Genomic DNA, 22,740 nt, shown 5'->3' with positions numbered 1-22,740 from the left:
GTGCAAGGGAGGTGGGGAGGTAGGAGCGGAAGTGAGGTCACCACCTCAGGGCCTGAGCCACCACTGCTTGGCCCCAACAGCTGGTGGGCACGCCCATCGGGGACTCACCCCCTGCAGGCTGACCCCTGGCCAGAGTGCCAGGTTGGAGAGGGGTGAAGGGAACAGATCTGACTCTCCCCTTGGGGGAGACAGGACACTTTGGCACCAAAAATGGCCAGGGAACACGTATGCCCAGTAAGAATGCAAATCCCTCCTTGTAGTTGGTTACACAGGGTTTTACCGGTTAGAAGGCGCTTTCTCAACCATTGATTCAGTGGACCCAGAGCCTAGTGGGGGTGCTGTCTTGAGTTAAGTGAAAGGCTTCACTATCTTGGAGGACTGGTTATCCTGACCGATGTGGGGAAGAGGCTGCCTTGCATGTGGTAGTTTCTGGAGCTGGGTTCTGTTCAAACTCCAGGATGTTTTTTCGGGGGGTGTTGAGCAGGCTCCACGTTGCCACCCTCACCCAGCCTCTAACTGTGAGCCGAAGGAGTGGCTTGTTTGCAACTATGTCTGGCATTCCTCCCACTGCTCCACTGTTTGCTCGTGGTTGCTCAGGAGCTGGCGCCCACCCCAGGACAAGGTGGGGGCCTACAATCCACTCTCCCCCTGCCAAATGCTAAGTGGTAGCACGGTGGCTTCTGTCTTCTCTGTCCCATGTTGGGATCTAAAAATGAAGGTGCTGTGGTCTGTCATTCATACGCCTGATTGATAGACTATCCAAAATGCCCATAGTCTGCAAAATTCAGGGCTTTTGTCTCTGAAGAGGCCCAGCCAGGCACAGGCTGAGGGGATTGCTTGCCCAGGGAAATCCTGGCTCCTCAGCTTGGCCTTGGGCCTTGCCACTCCTCACCCCCAGCCCCAACTTCCATGCCTAGAGCCAGACTATCTGGGTCTAAAAACCAGTTTTGTTATTTACTAGCAATGTGACCTCAGTCTATTGTATGCCTTGGTTTACCCATCTGTCAGATGAGCCCTACCTCATAAGATTGCTGCAAAGATCAAATATATCGAGAAACATAAGCTGCTTATTAGAACAGTGTATGGCACATAGTGAGCAGGGACCAGCACTATAGTATTATCTAATACAGTGTCTAAAACTCAGATTCCACTCAGCAAACATTTGTGGAGAGCCAGTCCCCGTGGCAGGCATGGGTGAAGTGGCAATGAGGAAATATGGTGGTGAAGAAGACTCCACATGCCTTCCAGGATTGTGTATAGCTTCTGCTGTAGGCCAGAGTTGGGGTGCAGGGCGTGGGAGGGAGCCAGGGACAGTGGCAAGGTCATATATAAATAACCATAATTCAAAGCCAGGCTGGAATACTTGAGCTAGTGTGGGGAACCAGGCATCCTAGGTCTCCTTGCCTGGGGACCCTGGCTGGGTCTTGGTCTGGTTGTACCCTCTGAACTGCTTTGGGAATTGGATGAATGATGGGGAGATGGAGACCTGCTTTCTTCATGGGCTGCAGGTGGCATGATTTGTTGGGTTCCAGGGCAGGATGCACATTTACTTAGCGCCATCCCCAAACACCCCTCTAGCCCTCTGCCATACCCCCACCACCTCCCGGAGGTCCTCTGCTGAGCTGGGAAGGGCTTCAGGCAGCCTTCTCTCCTCAAGCTTGGGCCTGACCCTAGCCTGGGCTTGGTTATCTCTCCAGGATTTCTAAACTGCAAAGAGGTTTCTGGCTTCACTGCCGATTTATTCCCTTTGTGGTTTTCAGACTGAAAACTAGTTCTGCAGGGGAGGAAGAAAACTCATCCGAAGTACCCAGAATCCCATGGGCACTTTCCTAGAGGTCAGGGGCTTTTCTCATCAACACCAACCTGCCTGCAAACCTCTGGCCGCTGAGCCACGGATGGCCGGTAATAGTGGCTGCGCCAGTAATGCCCTATAGCTCCCGCCCCAGTGCTGGTTGCCAAGGAACTGCTGGTCGGGGTGCTCATGAGGGTTCTGACCTCACAGGCGCTGTTGAGTTTCAATTCAACAGCCATTTATTAACACCTACTGTGTGCCCAACCTGTGCTAGGCCTGGTGGAGGGGCTGAGCCAAGGAGGTGCTGGGGAAAGATGACTAAGATGCTGAAACAATCAGAGGCGAGGACGGGCAGCCAGGTCAGTGGCTGGTCAGGTGCTAATTGTGCTCCTCCAAGCAGGGGCCAGAGGCGGCCAGGGCTCTGAGGTCGGCATCTGGAGGAGGGAGGGAAGGCTTTGTGAGGGCCTAGGCAAGCTAGACCTTGGGGGTGGGGCGCGGGGGAGATTTGGCTGGGCCAAAAAGGGAGAAAAGAGGCCTTTCTCTGTCTTCCCTGGCCACAGACTGACCTTCGAAGGCTGGATAATTGTTTGGCAAATGCGTGTCACATAAAAGACCATGTCAGCGAGCGTGGGTGGCTCAGGGCAGACCCCCGATCTCCACTCCAGGAGATAGAAAGTGGCCGGCCCAGACCCCAGACGGGGAGCCGGGGGAGCCTGGCGGGTATTGATAAGACACAAAGGGTAGGCAGGCTTCCCTGCCACCCAAGCTGAGGGGATTTGATTTCGAGCTGCCCCCCACAACACACACACACACACACACACACACACACACACACACACACACGGACCCTGGGAAAGGTGGGTGGAGAGAGAGGAAGAGAGGTAGAAGGCACCAAAGGGACAGGAAAACTGACACACCAGTGGTGTTTGCAGCAGGCATGAGCTGGCCAGGTCCCACCATTCCCTAGGGTGTTGGGATTTCTCTGGAAGCCAGGAGGCTTAGGTGGAGGACAGAGATTTTCATTTTCTCAGCCAGCTGGGAACCCAAGAGTCTAGAGAGTCCCACATGTTTCTACCAAGACCACCCTGGCAAGGGCAAGGGATAGCTATACATTTCTTCTGCTGCTTTTGTGTCTCCCATGGCTGACTGTACAGGGGAACTTGGCTCTTTCTGGGTTTAACTGGAGCAAAACACTCAGACACACACATATCCTCCCCTCCCCCACATCACTTTTCCTCTCCCACTGCCCTCTTTCCCTGCCCCCTCCCCAGCACATTGCAACACCACTGGGACACACCAGAGAGTGCCCTGGCTTCTTGGCTGGGGAATCATGTCCTAAGGTGAGCTTTTTAGCAGAGACTTCAGCCTTCCATCGGAGAAGGAGGTTCAGGGAAAGGTGTTTCACGCAAGAGGGTCTGCAAGGCAAAGTGCTGGAACATTTCTCAAACCAACGAGAAGAAAGGTTAAGCAGCTTACCCGGGTTGAGCAAGCTATGCCTTAGATTCCCACCTTCTTGGAGGACCATTTTATTGTCCCAAAACTGGTACTTCCTGCTTCTTAGGCCAGCTGCCCTTCCTGAAGCTTCCTTTCCTCTTCCAGTCTAACCTAATATCTTCCAGAGAAGTGCGTTGTCTAGAAGTGGGGAAGAGCACAGTCTCTCTATATTAATATTCCAGACCTACGCTTAGTGACTGTGTGAGAGTGGGCTGGTCTCTTAAGCACCCTGGGTCTAAGTGCCCACCCTCCAGGGTCACGATAAGGATTAAATGAGATAGTGCAGGGTCAGCGCTCAGCACGGTGCCTGGCACATAGCTACTGCCCCCCAGGTGTTAGCTGTTATTATTCCTGTGGCTGTTGCTGCTGTCACTTCCCTTCGCACACCCTTGGCTTTGCTAACTCCAGGGATCATTTGGCAGGGCCTGCCATATTCATTCTCCAAACTGTGAGGGAGACTGTCCATCTCTTTCCGCTAACCCTTTGTTAAAGTCTGCTGTCACACAGGAGTAGGAGGGGATGTGTGTGTGTGTGTGTGTGTGTGTGTGTGTGTGTGTGTAATAGTTTTTTTGAGTGGCAGGCAGTGGTGCTGTGAAGACCAAAAATCAAGTTCTTTTTTTTTTTTTTTTTTTTTTTTTTTAATTTTTTTTTTTTTTTAATTTATTTATGATAGGCACACAGTGAGAGAGAGAGAGGCAGAGACACAGGCAGAGGGAGAAGCAGGCTCCATGCACTGGGAGCCCGATGTGGGATTCGATCCCGGGTCTCCAGGATCGCGCCCTGGGCCAAAGGCAGGCGCCAAACCGCTGCGCCACCCAGGGATCCCTCAAGTTCTTTTTTTAAAAAAAAAGTATTTTAAAAGATTTATTATTTATTTATTTATTTATTTATTTATTTATTTATTTATTCATGAGAGACACAGACTGAGAGAGAGAGGCAGAGACATAGGCAGAGGAAGAAGCAGGCTCCTCGCAGGGAGCCCAATGCGGGACTCAATCCTGGATCCCAGGATCACGACCTGAGCCACCTGAGCCGAAGGCAGATGCCCAACCGCTGAGCCACCCAGGCGTCCCCAAAAATCAAGTCCTTAATGTCTTTATTAACATTGCCATCTTTATCTCTTGGCCACTCTCATCTTGAGTATCACCTGCTGCAGGAATAGGGAGAAGTTAGTTCCTTTGAGAGAAGGCCTCCTGTTGCACCGCTGGCAAGAATTTAACAACCATAGTCTGTTGTTATTACCCTGCTGGGTGTTGAATTCTGGGAGCCAACTGACCAACCACTCCTCACTTTCTCCCTCCTTTCACTAGAATTAGATGATGCATCCATTCTGGGCCAGTGCCCAGAGGTCTCGGGTTGGAGCTGGGGTACTGCGTTTGCTTAGTAGAGCTCCCAGGGCCTGGGCACCATCCCCACTCCAGAAGCCTCCCAGAAGATTCCTTGGAGGTTCCATCTGCTATCAGATGGATTTTGTGTTTGCCCAGGATAAAATGGATCACCCATGGACCACCTGGGAGCCACTTCACTCAGTCCCTTGGTCTCCGTACCTCAGGTTAGAACTACTAGGCCTTGGGGGGATGGGAGAGTGGGCAATTAGTCTTAACCTCCCCAAAGTCCCGATGACCTGATAGCAAGGAGGTACTTAGACATAGATTTAGGAGATAATCTGCCTTTTTTCCCATAATGCCCCCAGAGGATAAAAGAGGCTGGTTCAGCTCTGCTGATTCTGTGAGAATCCATGCACAGAAAACCCCTATCTCATTACATTCAGTGACCACTTTCTTGGTGCCACGCTGATCCAAAACAACAACAACAACAACAACAACAACAACAAACCACCACAGCAGGCCCAGCCCCCTGCTCTGAAGAATCTAAACCCAGTTTTAGAGCTGTAGTAATACACGTGCACTTAGCCTCATAGTGGGCTATTTGCATATTGTAATATGGTTGCCATTGTAATGATAATTAGCACCTCTATCACCATACCTAATTATCCTTTCTTTTTTTTTTTTTAATTTATTTATGATAGTCACAGAGAGAGAGAGAGAGAGAGAGAGAGAGAGAGAGGCAGAGACACAGGCAGAGGGAGAAGCAGGCTCCATGCACCGGGAACCTGATGTGGGATTCGATCCCGGGTCTCCAGGATCGCGCCCTGGGCCAAAGGCAGGCGCCAAACCGCTGCGCCACCCAGGGTTCCCTTAATTATCTTTTCTTTTTCATGATTAAAGAGCAATGCAAGACTGTGTGGGATTAAGAGACTCTAGTCCCTTAGCAAGTTTGATGATGATATATTTTTATCTATATTCACTATACTGTTTATTAGAGTTCTAGGGCTTATTTACTACTCATTGTAATAGTTTGCATTTTCTAGGTTCTTCTATAATGGAGTCATATACCATGTACTCTCTTTTTGTATGGCTTCTTTCATTTGGCGTGTTTAAGATCTGTCCATGTTGTTACATACATCCATATTTCATTCCTTTTTATTGCTAAGTAGCATTCCATTGTATGGAGATGCCATACGTTGTTTATTCATAGTGGATGGACATTTGGTGGCTTTCTCTCCCCATGTTTGGCCATTACAAACAAAGCTGTTATGAATATCCGAGTACAAATCTTTCCAGAGCTCTTAGATGTCCTTTTCTCTTGGTTAAATACCTGGGAATGGAATGGCTGAATCATACAAGGGTTGTAGGTTCAGCTTTTTAAGAAACTGTCAAACTGTTTTTCCAAAGTGGTTGTACTATTTGACGTTCTCACCAGTCGTGTGTGTGCCTTCCAGTTGCTCCACGTCATCACCAGCACTTGGTGAGTCTTTTTAATTTGAGCTCTCCTAATGGGTGTGCAGTGGTATCTCATTGTGGTTTTAGTTTGTACTTCCCTAATTATGTACTTACTTGTCACCAATATATAGTCTTTGGTGAGATATCTGTTTAAATCTTTTGCCCATTTTAATATTGATTTGTTTAGGGGTGCCTGGATGGCTCAGTAGTTGAGCATCTGCCTTTGTGATCCCAGGGGTCCTGGCATCAGGTCCCACATCGGGCTCCCCGCATGGAGTCTGCTTCTCCCTCTGCCTATGTCTCTGCCTTCCGCTCAGGTTGTGATCCTAGGGTCCTGGGACTGAGTCCTGCATCAGGCTCCTCAGGAGGAACCTGCTTCTCCCTCTGCCTGTGTCTCTGCCTCTCTCTCTCTGTGTCTCTCATGATTGATTATATTTATTTATTCATGAGAGACACAGAGAGAGAGAGGCAGAGACACAGGCAGAGGGAGAAGCAGGCTCCACTCAGGGAGCCCGATGTGGGATTCCATCCCTGGTCTCCAGGATCACACCCTGGGCTGAAGGCAGATGCTAAACCGCTGAGCCACCCAGGGATCCCAATAAATATAATATTTAAAAGTAAATAAGTAAAATAAAATAAAATTGATTTGTTTTTCTTGTTGAGTTTTGAGAATTCTTTATATATTCTGGATACAAGACCTTTATCAGATGATACGTGCTTGGTAAAGGTTTTCTCTGAGTCTGTGGCTTGCCTTTTCATTCTCTTCATAGTATCTTTTGAAGAGCAGAGGTTTTATTTTTTAATTTATTTTAAAGATTTTATTTATTTATTCATGAGAGACACACAGAGAGAGGCAGAGACATAGGCAGAGGGAAAAGCAGGTTCCTCCTGAGGAGCCTGATGCAGGACTCAGTCCCAGGACCCTAGGATCACAACCTGAGCTGAAGGCAGATGGTCAACCACTGAGCCACCCAGGCGCCCCAGAGCAGAAGGTGTTAATATCATTGAAGTCCAACTAATCAATTTTTACTTTTATGGATCATGCTTTTGGTGAGATCTCTAAGAACTCTTTCCTAGCCCTAGGTCACTACTACCTTCCTTATCTTAGGTTTTCTTTTATAATTTTTATAGTTTTAGGCTTTACATTTTGGTCCTTGATCCATTTTAATTCTTCTATATATCAAGAGGTATGAATTCACATTCATTTTTTTTTGTTTTTACATATGGATATCCAATTATTCCAGTACCATTTGTTGGAAAAGCTATTGTTAGGCTACTGGAGTTGTCCTTATAAATGTGGGCTTATTTCTGGACTCTATATTCTGTTCTTTTTTAAAGATTTTATTTATTTATTTGCGAGAGAGAGTGAGCAAGAGAGAGAGCACAGGAGCAGGGGCAGAAGGAGAAGCAGACTCTCCTGCTGAGCAGGGAACCTGACATGGGGCTCCATCCTAGCACTCTGGGATCATGACCTGAATTGAAAGCAAATGCTTAACTGACTGAGCCACCCAGGTGCCCCTGTTCTTTTGGTTTTTTAAGATTTTATTTACTTATTCACTTGAGAGAGAGAGAGAGAGAGAGAGAGAGAGAGAGAGAGAGAGCAGGAGTGGGGGGTGGAGGAGCAAAGGGAGAGGGAGAAGCAGGCTCTAATCCCAGGACTCTGGGATCGTGACCTGAGTAGAAAGCAGACACTTGACAGACTGAGCCACCCAGGTGCCCGTCTATATTCTGTTCTGCTGATCAGTCTGTTTATCTTTCCGCCAATGCCAATTTTTTTGATTACTGTGACTTTATAATCACTTTTGAAATCAGGTGGTGCTAGCCCTCCAACTTTGTTCTTTTTCAAAGTTGTTTTTGCCTATTTTAATTCTTTCACAATTCCATATGAATTTTAGAATGAAATTGTCAATATCATTTTCTTTTAATACTCAAATTTATCCTATTTACAGTAATTGTTATAACATATGCTTGGCTGTGCTTTTGTGATCTTATTTTATAATCATGGGTGACCCTGACGTAATTGTCGTTTTAGAAGATGGTTAATCTTTTCATTGATGTTCTTCAGCTAAAAAGTTCCATAAGTTTACAGACTTACGTATTTAAAAAAATATTTTATTTGTTTTATTCATGAGAGACACAGGCAGAGGGAGAAGCCGGCTCCCTTCAGGGAGCCTAACACAGGACTTGATCCCAGGACCCCGGGATCATGACCCAAGCCAAAAGCAGATGCTCAACCACTGAGCCACCCACGCGTCCCTACAGACTTATGTACTTGCAAAATAGGACCATTTATTATTTGCCCTTCATTTATAAACCATGTTTGGTGACTGGGTCCATGATTATCTGCTCTATTGGTCATTTTATAGACGTCAATCATATCCCTTTCCAACCTTTTCTGTCTAGATGACATAAGGCCTCTTTTTTAAAAAGCTTATCTTTGTATAATTACCCTGACACTCCATTCTTTTTTCTTTAAAGATTTTTTTTTCCAGAAAGAGAGCATGCAAGCAGAGCAGGTTGTAGAGGGAATGAGAATCCCAAGCAGACTCCCCACTGAGCATGTGGTTGGTCACAGAGCTTGATCATGACCCTAGCTAAAATCAAAAGTCAGAACTCCTAACCAACTGAGCCACCCAGGCACCCAACCCTGTTCTTCTGAATCATTTTAAGTCTTAGACCTGATCCAGAATCATGAAATCTTTCCGGAGAGTTCAGTGATCAAATCAGCACCTAATATTCCCACGGTGGAAATGCTGTGGTTTTGTACAAAGAGAGATGACTTTATTGATCATCAACCACCTTCTCAATGCAGCTTGGAATAAATGACACTAGCTGGTATGTGTTTCCTCAAACAGAGACAGGGAGCAAGCGAGGATAAGTAATGTTTGTGGCTGGGGACCTTTGTCCCCCAACTTTATCCCTATCCTTGCTCTTAGATTGTAGCTCTCAGATCTGTCAGTACCTGGGGTCCCTATTCTAGAGATCTCACTTGGACAGATACTTTATGTGAACTTAATTCATGAATGCCGAGACCTGTCTGTGCTAGAATCAGGAGAAGAAGAGCTAGGCCTTGGTCCCGTGGATCTGCCTGCCTGTTGGGGAAACAAGATACATACATGAAATAAAGAGCAATTCAAGCCTGTGTGGCATTAAGAGATCATTTGGTCGAATTTGGGTTATGAGTGTTTAGAAAAGGGTGCTCCATAGGTGTGCACTCTACTTATCAGGGTGCAACCAGCTCTGTGGTTTTGGGGAACTTGGTTGGGACCTTGCTGGATGGGCATTATTTGATTAACCAAAACAGAGCAGCAAGGGCATGGCAGGCCTGAGAAACTCCGTGAATGAGCCTGGAATGTTCCCTCAGGGGACCATGAGGAGACCACTGGGCTTCAAGCCCAGGCTTGAGTTGAGAAATCATGGGAAACAAGGCTGAGTAGGTAGGGTGGGGTCAGACTGTGAAGGACCTTTGGAAACCAAGCAGATGAGTTTGGACTGTAAATCTCTGCCGAGTACAGCTGGTAAGGCCACAGCCATAGATCTCAATGTGTGCCCTGGGGTAGGAGTTGGTGCCAGCTCAAAGGCTGAGGAAGGAGCTAAGCAGAGGCAGGGTCAGGACTGGAAGTTCATCTTCCTCACACCCAGTTGAGTGGGCCTTCTGCTGCATCAGGTCTGGTTGTTAGCTTTTCGAAGCCTTTCACATCTGCTCCATGCAGCTTCCTAACAGGGACCTCAGGCATGGGGAGTGGGTGGTGAAGGCCATATCACTCCATAGCTAATGGTGTGAGGGGAGGCAGAACCACTGAAAAATACCCACCTGGCTCGCCTGCCTACTGGCCTGCCCTACTCTTGCCCCAGAGTCATTCTTTAGGCTAAGGCAAGGTAGCTCCAGATGGCCTTTTTCAATGAAAATGTGTCAAGGAGGGAGGTGACATGACACATTAACCTAATATCACCCATAAACATATTAACACCAAATGGTTTGTGCTTTTTCAGAGTGGTGGGAAAGTCATTCCTGGGGAGAGGGGATGGTGGCCTATGGAGTCCCAACTGCTACTTGGGTCAGTCAGAAGAGCTCAGGAGCATGAAGTCTATAGTGGAGAGGAGGGCAGGAGGCCCAAGGCTGGGAGAGCCATGTGACTTGGCTTGCCTGTGGTTATAGGGCCCATTAATGACAAAATTGCCTTAGCAGAGTTTTTCCAAACTTTCCCACCTAAGTGTCCTCAAACTATTGAATTATCTCCTAGAGGCCTAGAAGGACACAGTCTCAGACATTTCTTTGAAGTATGGCGTTTTATTATTTTTTTTAATTTATTTTATTTTATTTATTTGTGATAGGCACACAGTGAGAGAGAGAGAGAGGCAGAGACATAGGCAGAGGGAGAAGCAGGCTCCATGCACTGGGAGCCCGACGTGGGACTCGATCCCGGGTCTCCAGGATCGCGCCCTGGGCCAAAGGCAGGAGCCAAACCGCTGCGCCACCCAGGGATCCCCCAGTATGGCGTTTTATTATAAGTGTGAATGTTGCACAGCCTATTGTCTAAATATATTTTAATTGATTTATCAGCAAACAACATGGAAGCTCCTGAAAGATGCCCTGGGTTTGGAGTGCGGCTTTGACTCCTGCTGTGTCACTTGGTCAGCTTTTAGCAAGCAGGCCCTGTCCCTCTGAGACCTGCTTATGGACAGGTCAGAACTTACACTTTCAGTATCTTTGCCCAAAGTGCTGAAAGACATGTCCGTCACCTGCAACGTGTTCATTTGCCTGCTGTCCTTATCCCAGTCCCCCTCCTTGGTTCAAACTTTTTTGTTGGAAAAATCTAAGCTCTTATGTTCCCCGGAGAAAATCATTGGACTTGCTCAGTGGTTAGCTCTGGCCTTATCCCAGCCTTTGGTGGGTGAGTGGATCCTAGGATGGGATGGAGACTGGGGGCTCCTGAGACTCCGAAGTGGGTATGGATTGGCTGAGGCTGTGCCCACAGATTCCCCTAGCCTTCCGTCCTCCACCACGCTCAGCCTGTGGCCCCTCATTCTGTCCCACCTTTAGCATGGAGTGTTTACAGTACTCTCAGATAGAAAAAAGAAAACCTGCCTGTATGTTCTCAGAGCCTAGCATCGCCCCTGCTCATCTTTTGGTGGCTGAGAATAGAAGAGCCGGCAAGGCTTCCAGGCCAAAGTAATCCTCAGTGACCCAAGCACCTCATTCCTGTTCTCATAGCCTGCAGATAGAGATAATGACAACATACAAAGACTGCATGCCCTCCTCCAGCTTGGGCAAAGTGGATTAAGTGCCGTGAATATTCAGGTTTCACTCTGGCAGACAGTAAGCCTTCATCCACACCCCCTGACTGCTAGAGGTGCAAGGGGGTTCCAGACACGAGTGCCTCTAGTGATGAAACCACAGCAGGTAGGGCCCTGGGCAGGCTGTCTGGGCTGGGTGGGGCGGGGCAGCCTGGCTGGGCGAGGCCCAGATTCCCCAGGCTGATAAGATGGCCTGTAAACACCCAGCAAGGGGAGGGGGCAGAGGGCAGGCCACCAGATGGCAGGAGAAGGGGGGAACCGGAGCCCAGGCCTAGTGGCAGGAAGTGGGGCTTGATGTGGAAATATCCTGTCCAGCAGGGGCTAGAGCTGTGGCCCTCAGCAATCACTCCCTCTACCAAGGAGGTGAGCTCAGCACGAGGTGGGGCTGCTGGGGCACTAAGCCAAGAACCCTGCTCCCCACATCTCCAGAGGACATGATCAGTGGGTCTCTATTATGGGTTTTTCTACCACCTAACGCTGCTGGGGGGGGGGTCGGGGAATCAGAACCAAGCTCCCCACCACCACCACACCCCCTGCCACCACGGAGAAACCCAGCAGTGGAATTGTCTGAGAGAATCTGACTCTCACACTCTCACAGAAAAGTCCCGGTCATCACTATCAGTGAGGCGCATCAATTGGAACACCTAATTGTGTCCAGGACCTCCTGCAGCCCTTGGAGAAGAAGCACATATTTGACACGCCATTCTGTTGCATCTTGTAGTACTTTATAATTAGAACCTCTGAGGGTCAGAGCTCGCAGAGCCTTTCACAAGGAAGCATCAGATTCATTTGCTTTACTTTAAAGATGGGCACACGGGGATCCAGAGAGGGGCAGAGACTTGATGATGCCCGTGGCAGACCTAAATTAAAGCCCCTGGTCTACAGCATTTTCCACTGCCTACCCTGTTGCTTGAGGCCCAGCTACCAGCCCTCATGCCTGCAGCCGGCCTGCTTTGCACACTCGCTGAACCTCAGCATTTATCCTTGCTTAGGGTTGTGGGGAGGCTGACAGAAGGAAAGATCCTCAAAATCAGAAATCAGAAGTCTGGAGTCTGGCCTGAACTGCTCTGTCAACTTGCACATGGCCTTGAGTGAGTTGCTGCCTCTCTCTGGGCCTCATCATTTGTTTGCTGGTTCTAAATAACATTTTAATTAGGGGCACCTGGGTGGCTCAGTGGGTTAAGCCTCTGACTCTTGATTTTGGCTCAGATCATGATCTCAGGGTTGTGAGTTCAAGCCCCACATTGGGCTCTGTGCTGGGCATGGAGCCTGCTTAAGATTCTTTCTCTTTCCTCTGCCCTTCCCCACCCCCAGCTCTCTCTTTCAAAATAAAAAAATAATAAATAACAGTTTAATTAGATTTAGTTCATTGCCATATAATTCAATTATATAATCTAAGTATACAATTCAATGGCTTCAGTATATTCACAGAATTTTACTTCCATCACCACAATCCATTATAGAATATTGTCATCACCCCATAAGGAGACTCTCTACCCAATAGCAATCACTCTCCATTTTCTGCCAACCCCTGGGCCTCAGTTATGGAGAGATATTTGCTATAGATGTATTCTGGGGAGAAAACCCCAGCAATATTGATTACGCAGATGGGGTAGCCCAGTTTACCGGGAACTTAGATAGAAAGAGAACCTACCTTGAGAAGAATAGGGTGGGCCTGGTGATAAGTCCCTGACCATGGGCCTGCTTGCCATCTATGAGGTGCTCAGGGCTGACTTTCCATAAATATTTGAATAAACATGTTAATCAACACCCCGAGATAAGAACCTAGACTTATGTGTAAGCTGAGAGCAAGTGTATATTTATGGGGCAGGGCCATGACATGGCCACTCCAGGTCTGGATCCAGGAATTCTCTGGAAACAGTAGGCCCCTTGAGGTACAGGAATAGAGTCAGCGTCCTTCATCATCAGAGCTGAAAGCCTCCTACTCCACTTACCCTTCCCCTATAGCTGGCCACAGGGGCTCAACTTGTCACCATTTTGGTGAAGACTTGGCCCAGAAAGTTAGGATTCACTTATTAGATGGAACTTTGGTTGAGGTTGGGAAGCTTTTGTTGAGGGGGCATCACAGAGGTTCTGGGCCTTCAAAGTTGTGTGTTGTGAGCAAGTCCTGGCCTAGGGATCTGAGCAAATGGTCATCAGCATGGGACAGTGGGAAAGGCACAGACTTTGAGATAAAGGGCACACAGCCTGTGTTTGAGTTCTGCCTCCATTCATTTTCTTTTTCTTTCTTTCTTTCTTTCTTTCTTTCTTTCTTTCTTTCTTTCTTTCTTTCTTTCTTTCCTTCTTTCTTTCTTTTTTTCGTTTTCTTTCTTTCTCTTTCTTTCTTTCTTTTTTTTTTTTTGGACTAGGAAAATAATTTAGGTTTGTTTGGAGATATGGGCAGCTGCCGAGTCTCAGAAATTCTGGAGTTGTTTTTTGGTGCTGGCAGCATTGCTGGCCTTAAGCACGTAGAAGAGCACAGTCTTGCTCAAGGGCTGGCACTCACCCACTGTGACCATGTCACTAATCTAGAGGTCCCTGAAACAGGGGACAGGTGTACAGACATGTTCTTATGGCATCTCTTGAAGCGGTTGTACTTTCGGATGTAATGGGAGCAGTCTTGGTGGAGGACACTGGTCCTCTGCATCTTCATCTCCGTCATCATGCCAGACAGAATCCGCCCTCCCATGGAGACATTGCTAGTAAAGGGGCATTTCCTGCCAGTAGAAGTGCCCTCAGTGGCCTCGCTGTGTGTCTTGAAGCCCAGAGTGATGATTTTGTAATATCGCGGGAGTGTCCTCTTGCCAGTTTCTCCAAGAAGGACCCTCTTATCTTGAAAGACCGTCAGCTGCCTTCGGTAGGTGCACTGTGTCCCAATGGCCACCATCTTCCCCGCCACCTTGCCGGGCAGTGTGACTTTGGTCATGTTACCTAATCCTTTCGTAGCCTCACTTCTGCTGTTTTTAAAATGGAACTATTGAAATGGGATAATTATCAATAGAGATTTCACTAAAAATGAAGTTCAGAGGGCAAAGCAGTTGGAAATAAACCGCAGTTCAAACCCCAGCTCTGCCACTGACTAGCTACTTTGTAAGGATTTTGTAGAATTAAAGAAGATAGTCTCGGTGAAGTGCTTGGCACCACACGAGCTCCACAGCTCATCCCCAATAAATGTAAATCCCTGCCACCTTCCCTGTGCTTCACCCAGTCACCCTGTAATTTTTGCCATTTGGCCCCTTTCCCCAGATGCAGAGGGGACAACTTGAAGTGATATCAGAGGGCACACAAGAAAATCTTACCCACATTTAAACAATACCCAAACCCCTCTGTTCTTCCCCCAGCAGGCCCATGGCAAGGCCACAGTGGCCACACCCGCCATCCCAGGCCCAGCACCAGCTCAGATCAGTGCCAACCCTGCAAGCACTTGCCCCAAGCTGGCACTGATCTCAAGTGCTTCCACCCCCTCCACCCAGTCTAGATGCTCTTTCCAAACACGTGCCACCAGCTTTGAGTCGGGCTTGTAACCAAACCCTGGCTCTGGGTTTGCACTGCAGATGTAAGGAGGGGCTGGCAAAAGCCCAGATGCACATCCAGATGTTGTCTCCAAGGCTTCCTTGGCATCCCCCATACCAGCTGTGAAACAGTATATACTCCAAAATGCAAGGGTGGAGACGCAGGCTTATGTGGCGCCCTATCACTGGGGCACTGGGTCCTGTTTGCCCTGGTCGGGGGTCATGTAGGGAGAGAGGACAGGGAAAAGAGAGACTCTGTTCTCTTGACAGGAGGACTGGCTGGGCAGAGCTAAGTCACAAGAGGATGACTTCTCAGAACTGAGAGAGGTATCAAGACCATCTTCCCATCCATTTTTGTTGGCTCACTCAGTACCATTATGTCTAGGGGGTCCCTTTAACTTCTCTTACTGCTGCTTGGAGCTCAAGGAACAATATTACCACAGGGGGACCAAAGAGATTGTGTCTATCTACTACTGGGCCCCTGTCCCCAGCATCAAGGCTTTTAGAACCATTATCATGTACTTGTAACCTGTTCTCAGGAGGACTGGCAGCTAGGCAGAGGGCCAGGGCCTCGGGCTTCTACTGCTCCTCTGACCCATTGCCAAGGGAAGGCCTGGCAGATCTGGTTGCATGCCTGCAGATCCCTCACGGGCACATAGCCCCAGTGCTAAGAGCTCCACCTTGCAAGGGCAACTGGGAGGTATTTACAAGTGGAAGTCACCACACCAAATCAGTAGCAGCTATGGAATGTGATCGCTTCCTGTTCCATCACCCAGAAAATGCCGCTACCCTTGACCCACATGTACTATAATACTTTGTTCTCCATTGTTGTCTCTGGCCATTGGTACTGGGAACAAAAGTATGCAAAACTGTGAAGTGGCATCGATTTCACTGTCACCTGCCCCTCCCAGTTAACCATTGTTGTTAGCCTGCTTTCCCTGGGCTCTTGCTTCAGCCCACCCCTACATCCTAAGCCACTGAGGGCTGGTCCTCAGCCCAGGTGGACATTGACCTGAGCACAGAGTCCAGTCTTGCAACCAATCCTGAAAGGCCAGGCTCATTCTGTGCCCGCTCCCTCAAGACGACAGCTAGGCAAGGTGATAAACCCACTTCTCAACCACTAGCAGGAGAGGGTTTGCCCAGACACCCTCCCGGTCCCCACGCCCGGCCCAAGCGGGCGGGCAGGCAATGGAACTGCTGGGGCGTCCCCTTGTATAGACAGCTGTCTCCTAGGCCTTCCTGCTAGGGATCCTCCCCCCATCCCCCGCAGGGCCCCTCCTCCCCTCTCTGCACTCTCTGACCTGTGTGGGGCAGGGGCGGGGCAGGAGGGCCTGCAGGCCCTGGAGGGGAAACTACTGAAACCCCTGGGACAGGAAGTGGCAGAGAGGGGCTGTTTCCTCTGGCAGAGCAGGGGTGCAGTGAGAGCTGGCCTTCTCTCTTGCTTGACTGCCTGTCTGCCGTGGGCTGGGGAGGCTGGGGAGAGCCACACACCCTTCTTCCCCTGGCTCCGCCCCCACCAAAAATGGATGCTCCTGGCCCACCCGATCGGAGGGGTGGGGGGCTCCCAGAGGAAGCCATCTCCATTTTGACGGGAGAGGACTTCACAGAGAAGGGCAGACAGGTCAGATAGAAGGGAAAGGTGGGGTGGGGCAGGTGGGTATGGGGTGAATCCCCCCCCACACACACGCACACGCACACGCAGTGGTAGCGGAAAACCACAATTGGGCAGGGGAACCTTCTGTAAGCTCTTATTCAGAGAGAAGATGATCAGGACTATGCTCAAAACTGCGTGAGTTGGACATGCAACAGATGGCTGACTCTGTAGGTCTAGGAAGGGACTTAGACCATCCAGCCCAAAACCCCTCACTGGGCAGTGGAGGAAACTGAGGCCCACGAAGCAGAAGCAACTTGCTCAAGGTCACACCGTGGGCTGAGCAGAGGCCAGGATTTTCTTTCTGATGAAAATCTGCCGAGTTTGTATTTGGTGTTCTACACCTCCTTCCTGGCGCCTCTGAGGGCTCTGTGACATTCTTCTCAGAAATGAACTTAATCAATCTATTCACCCTGGGGGGTGGTGGTGGTGAAGCCTTTAGTCCAGGAGCCAGTACACTTTTCCTGCCAATGGATAGTAAATATTTTAGGCTTTATGGCCCCTACGAACTCTGTCACAACAACTCAACTTATAATGCAAAAGCAGCCACAGACAATATGTAAAGGATGAGCATGCTGCATCCCAATAAAACTTTATTTATGGACACTGAAATTTGAACTTCGAATAATTCTCATGTGGCATGAAATATTATTCATCTGTTTATTTCTTTCCTAATCGTTAAAAAATGTCAAAGCCATTCTTAGCTGATGGGCCATCCCAAACAGACGGTGGGCTAGATTTGGCATAACAGGTCGTAGTTTGCCAATCAGTACTTTAGTCTAAGATGTTTAAAGTGTTGGGAGGGCAGGGGGAGAATATACTTGGTGGGGAGGAAGCAGGTAAGGCTGTGAAAAGGGGGCTATATTTGCTTCAGATCTTGCATACTGGGTGGGAATTGGAGCTGCAGAAATTTGAGGAAGGGCACAGCAGGCCTAAGGCATGGTGTGAGCAAAGGCATGGAGGTGGGGGAGTTGCTGCAAAAGTTAAATGTGTTCTGCACAGTGCAGCCTCATTGCTATTGCCAGCCCTGGGTCTTTGGCTGCTGTCTGTTCTCACCAGAGGAAAGGGTTGGCTTTATTGAGGATGCCGAGAGACAATGAGGAGGGGAAGAAGAAAGATCACCTGGGAGTCATAGCGACTGGTTGTGTGACCTTGGACAAGTCATTTATCCTCCCTCAGGGGTTTGGTGTCTGCAGTTGGATGATAGGATGGGTAGATGCCATGATCTTTCAGGTCCCTTTTAACTTTGATACCCTGGAACTCTGAGTCAGGAAGAGGCTTTGAGCAGTGGGGGTGGAGTGGGGGAGGAGGAACCCCAAGAGTTCATGGTGACATCAGAGCTGAAGCTGCCCTCCCTGTCTGCCTGTATCCTAATAGGCTGTCTTTCTACCTCTGCTTCCACCCTCCCCTCTGTGCAAGCAACATTGGACTACCCTTTGCTTTTGCTGGCCTGGGAAGCAGCCGGGTCCCAAGGGTAGGTGGGTGGGGTAGGGTACTGGGCATTTGGAAGGGGCACCCGAGCAAGCAGAGAACCCAGCCCAGCCCCTGCCATCTGAAGGAGTCCCAGAGCTGAGCAAGGAGCCTCCGCATCAGTTTCTAGGACACGGGCTGGCACGGGCCTTGACAAAGAACACTGTCCCTTCAATCAAAGTTATCTGACTTAATATCCTGTTGGTGCCGAGTCACAGATTACCCCAGCTTCTAAAAAACCAACTAATGAATTTAATTAAGTCTCTGGTCAATGTTTCTATTATCCCCCTCCCCCCACCAATGGAAGCAAGCAGGCCTTCCTGGGGGCAGGGGTGAGGTGTGTGCCATTTGAGGCCACCTTTCATTCATCACATGCTACTTTCTACCACAGTATTGTATCTGGGTTCCCAGCCTCACGGGGCCAGGCCTGCTCCTTTGGCCACTGAAGGCCTGTAGAGATCCTTCCTGCCTATGGGGTGTGTGCATCTGCGTGCGCGTAAGTGTGTGTGTGTGGGTGGGTGTGTGTGTAGCAAAATGACTCTCCAGGTCCTCTTTTTTCACCTGGGTTTTTCAAGATAATCCCAACTTCAGAATGTCCAAGGTGAGTTTATCTTCTTGCCATCTTTCCTGCCCCAATCACTTCTTATTTTTTAACATTGTTTACAATAAGAACAAGCTCCACATCTTGGGGGCCCTATCACTACTGTATTGCCCTACACTCTGTCATTTTATTTCCTCAGGGTGGCTCTGGGCTTCACCTCCTGGGTTCCAGCTGCCTCATCACCAGGTCTCCTTCCATCTACTCCACCCCTACACTCAGACTGAACGGATCTGCCTAAAGAACTGCTTGCCTTAGGCCGCTCCCTTGCTCAAGAATCTCCAGGAACTCTCAGTAGCTGTCTATGTTAAGTTCAAGTTCCACCAACTGGTGGATCTTGGGCCTATGCACTTATCCCTCTGATTTCCCAGACCTCCCAGCAAGTCTGTCTTCCCCATAGCCAGGCTGGTTTCCTCTCTGTTCCATGAGGTTTGTGGTTGTCGGTTATGTCCTCCCTCACCTTCGGCTCACCCCATCATCTCCATGTCGCTGTCTTCCCGTCTGTCTAGGTAAAGATATACTGAATATTTGATGAGTGACTGTAGCCAAAACGACACAAATCAGATTAGGAAATTGAAAAAACATGTTTGGGACATAACAAAGGGTTTTCACCTACATTAACTCACTGGCCTTGCACGACAACCCTGTGAGCTAGGAAGGATGTCCCCATTTCACAGAGGCAAAAGGTGACCTAGCCAAACCTCAAGGCAAGGCTAGATCTTCTCACTGGGAGGCTCATGCCCTTATGGTCTGCAGGGACTTCTGGGGTCCCCTCCTAGACTGTACTGGCAGCCCACAGTACTGGGTTTCGGTAGCTGCTCTGGACTAGGTTTTGCTTTCTTTCCTGTAATGTGTTCTCCTTGCAATTGGCTTGTCCTTCACTTCCCAGAAGAGCCTAGTGACCCCTTGGTGGGTCCCTGGAGCGGTAGAGATAAAGATGTGGAGGCCGCAGGCACCTCCAGGGGGTGCTCTTTTGGCTTTCTCAGACAAGGCCCCTGGGAGTCAGGACGCCTGGAGAAATAGGTTCGCTTTGTCAGTAACCCTTCCCCCCCTGACCCTCCTCCCGTACTGGGGCTTCTGTAGAGCTCTTCTTGCCACATAACCACAACCCCAAGGGCTGGGGCGGGGTGAAGGTGGTGAGGACAGCAGACTGGGAACACCTCTTTGACCAAAGCAGCCTGCCTCTCCCCGCGGGGGGGCCCCCAACCCCCTCGAGGAGCCAGCCCCTTCAAAGTCAACAACTGGAAGCCTCCAGCCCTGCCCTGTCTATGTTCTGGAGCCAACAGGGGACTTCCGGGGGCTTCACGGGGTGGGGGGGCCAAGCCCCCTTTGCTCTCCGGGAGGTCACCTGAAACTCATCTTATGGATGACTGATTTTTAATTTCCAAAGTGCTTTCCCACCACCATCTTCATTCACCCGAGACTCCCCAGTGAGCATCTGCTAAAGCTGGCTTACCCTCAGCCCTCCCCCACAGTAAGGGTGACAGAAACCACAACCCAGAAAGATGGCCGACTTTTCCAGGGTCTCACATCTGCTTGGGATACATCATTCCTCCTCCCTGGGACGGGGCAGCGCACACCGTGGGGTGAGCTTATGAGACTCCTGGAGAAAGGGGAGACCCGTCACCTCCTGCGGCCCTAATGGTCCCTCCACTGGGAGAGCTCAGGGCCTGGGAAGGTAGAGGCTAGGCTAGAACTATGAAAAGGCAAAGAAAGGGCAATTGGAGATGAGCTCTGGACCTCCCTCGCCATTGGAGTTGTGGCAAACTCTACACTGGAAGCAGGCAGTGACCCAGGGCCAAGGAAGGAAACTGGGTTTCTTGTAAATAAGCAAAGAGAAACCCCAACCAACAGAGCTTGCAAAACCTTTATTTTTTTCCTCCCTCTTCCTGATTTCTCTCAAATGGAGGGGGTGGTGAAAAGAAAGGGATAGAGGAGAAGGAGCTGACCAAATAGTTGTGGCTGGGGCCCCTTTGTTGGACATTTGCTCAAGGAGGAGGGCTCTGCTTGCTGATGGGAGTCAAGGCTGTGGGGGAGTCCCATGGACGGATTACTTCTGCTCAGACCATGACTACAGACTGGACCCCTGACTCTGGCCCTCTGGTTCTTAAATACACACCACTGGTCACGTGGTGCCGCATGCAAATTTGCTTCTGGATGACTATTAGCCAGAGGAGGGGCTGTTTTTAAGTGGAGGGTACAGCTGTTCCTGGGGTAGTTTCCATTTTGTTTGTGGTTGTGGGGGAGGGGCGTTGAGAGAGTGGGAAATGGCATGAAGGAAATTGTCACTTCCTTTCCAGAGAATTCCAGAAAGGTTTCATGGAGTCCTGGGTATTTCGGGAGTGAAGGCTGGCTCTGAGAGGATGAGGAACCGGAGAAGGAGAACTCTGCTTTGTGGCCTGGCTGACCATCTGGCTCCCATGTTTCCTGGCGTGCGTGAAAATGCCACGGGTGTTACCAGCAATTTTGTGAGAGCCATTGGCTCAGCTGAACAGCTGTAGATTTAAAGTAGCTCCACAGAGCCTGTGGATGTGGCTTTCACATAGGGGCTGCTTCCTGTATACAGAGGAGGCCCGCAGGGGTGGGCGCTGGACACCGCTTGACTCGCTCCAGTGACAACCTCAGAAAGGGTCTGTACGTCTGAAGGGGGCCCAGCTGTGATGACGCAGGAGCAGCCCAAACCACTTCTATTTAGCGCTTTTGGTTTTGAAATGCACTCAGAACCACAGTGAGCCAAAGGTGTGCATTCACAGGCTGGGGATGCAGGCGCCCTCGCTTGCTTGCTCCCTCCTGTGGCACTCATTCGCTCACACATGGTGTCCGGGGCCATATGCTCTCCAGACGCTTTGCTTTCTGTGCAAGTAGGACAGGCCCTGGGAGCAAGGGATCCTACAGTGGCCTCCAGGGGAGTGAAGGGAGTAGAGCTCTTGCCACCCTGGGAGCAGGCTCTGCCTGGAGCCAGCTGTGATCTGTACAATGATGGGGCGGGTGGGGAGCTTCCCAAGCGCGTCTAGCCAAGTATCTGTGTGTACCCACCTAGTGCCCCACTCCCCATCGTGTCTCAGTGTCTGTAAGGACAGCAGGGAGGAGTGCCCCTGGTGTGGGCCTCTCTGGCCTCCAGCAGGGCGGGCCTTCTGGGGTGGTGGTTTTTTTGGTTTCAGGTTCCTGGGAGAGGGAGGTTATTTTGAGGGACTGGGGAGGGGGTGGTTCACTCCTCTGCTGGGGAGAGTGAGTGAACATGCAAATGAGCCTCTCCCCACCTCTCACTTTCAAATCCTCAAACATCTGAGGGGGGAGGGGAGAAACTTTCTGGACTGGAAGGTTCCGTGGTGGGGCTGGGATGGGAGTTTTCTTAGCCTTGGCCGAAAAGTAGGACGGCTACTTCCTCCCCCCACAACCCCTTCACCTTCCTAGCTGTAGGCTGGAGCTCCAGACAACCAGGATCAGCCTTGGGTGCTGAGTGCAGCAGCCTCACAATGCCCCCCAACCCTGGGTCAGCAGAACCTGCACCAACCAAGTCCTGAATTTAGATACTTAGACATTTAGACACTTAAAGAATGCAATTGGATTAGTCTCTTCCTTTATTTCAAACCTCTCTACATCAATGGCCAAGGATTCCATCCAATATTCTGTGGGGCTGCCTTCCTTCTCCCACCACCTCCATATACTGCGGCTGGCATTTTCTTCCCAGGAAGCATAGGACTTTGAATTTTCGGTAGCTGGGGTGGAGGGGGGTGCTAGCGGTGGCAGCCCATTCCAGCCCTGTTTGCCACAGCCTGCTGGAGCCAGCATTAGCCCAGGCTCTTCATTCTTATTCTGGAGAAGGCAGGCCTGGAGGAGGAACCCACAAGCAAGCTTGTGGCGCTGCTGGTCCAACCAGGGCAGCCCTCTGACACACAGAGGCCCTCAGGCACACATCCCCACACTGGGGACACACCAGCACACCCTGCACACAAGTACATCTGTGGTGTGCTTGCACACCCACAGTGAGAGCTCCCATTGTAAATTACAGTGCAAAAATACACAGATGTAACTAACATGCACAGAGCACACATTTCTCTCTCTCTCTCTCATAAACCTGAGTACACAACACCCACCCCACAACCAATGTATACATGGATATATTTTTTTAGGGAGGGGGA

At 49.8% G+C, this 22,740-nt stretch overlaps 2 protein-coding genes across 4 annotated transcripts in view; one reads left to right on the top strand and one right to left on the bottom strand.

Annotated features, from left to right (window-relative positions):
- ELF4 (E74 like ETS transcription factor 4) overlaps window positions 1–22,740 on the top strand; it is a 46,496-nt gene that overhangs the window by 9,890 nt on the left and 13,866 nt on the right. The gene's annotated exons all lie outside the window — the stretch shown is intronic.
- Window positions 13,782–14,254, bottom strand: LOC100684832 (40S ribosomal protein S11-like). Its single transcript, XM_038588285.1, is given in 2 exon segments — window positions 13,782–13,918; window positions 13,921–14,254. Coding segments are annotated over 2 exon segments (471 nt in total).

Source organism: Canis lupus, chromosome X (genome assembly GCF_011100685.1).
Source record: "Canis lupus familiaris isolate Mischka breed German Shepherd chromosome X, alternate assembly UU_Cfam_GSD_1.0, whole genome shotgun sequence".
Classification (NCBI taxonomy): Eukaryota; Metazoa; Chordata; class Mammalia; order Carnivora; family Canidae; genus Canis; species Canis lupus.
This window is presented reverse-complemented; position numbering and strand designations above follow the sequence as displayed.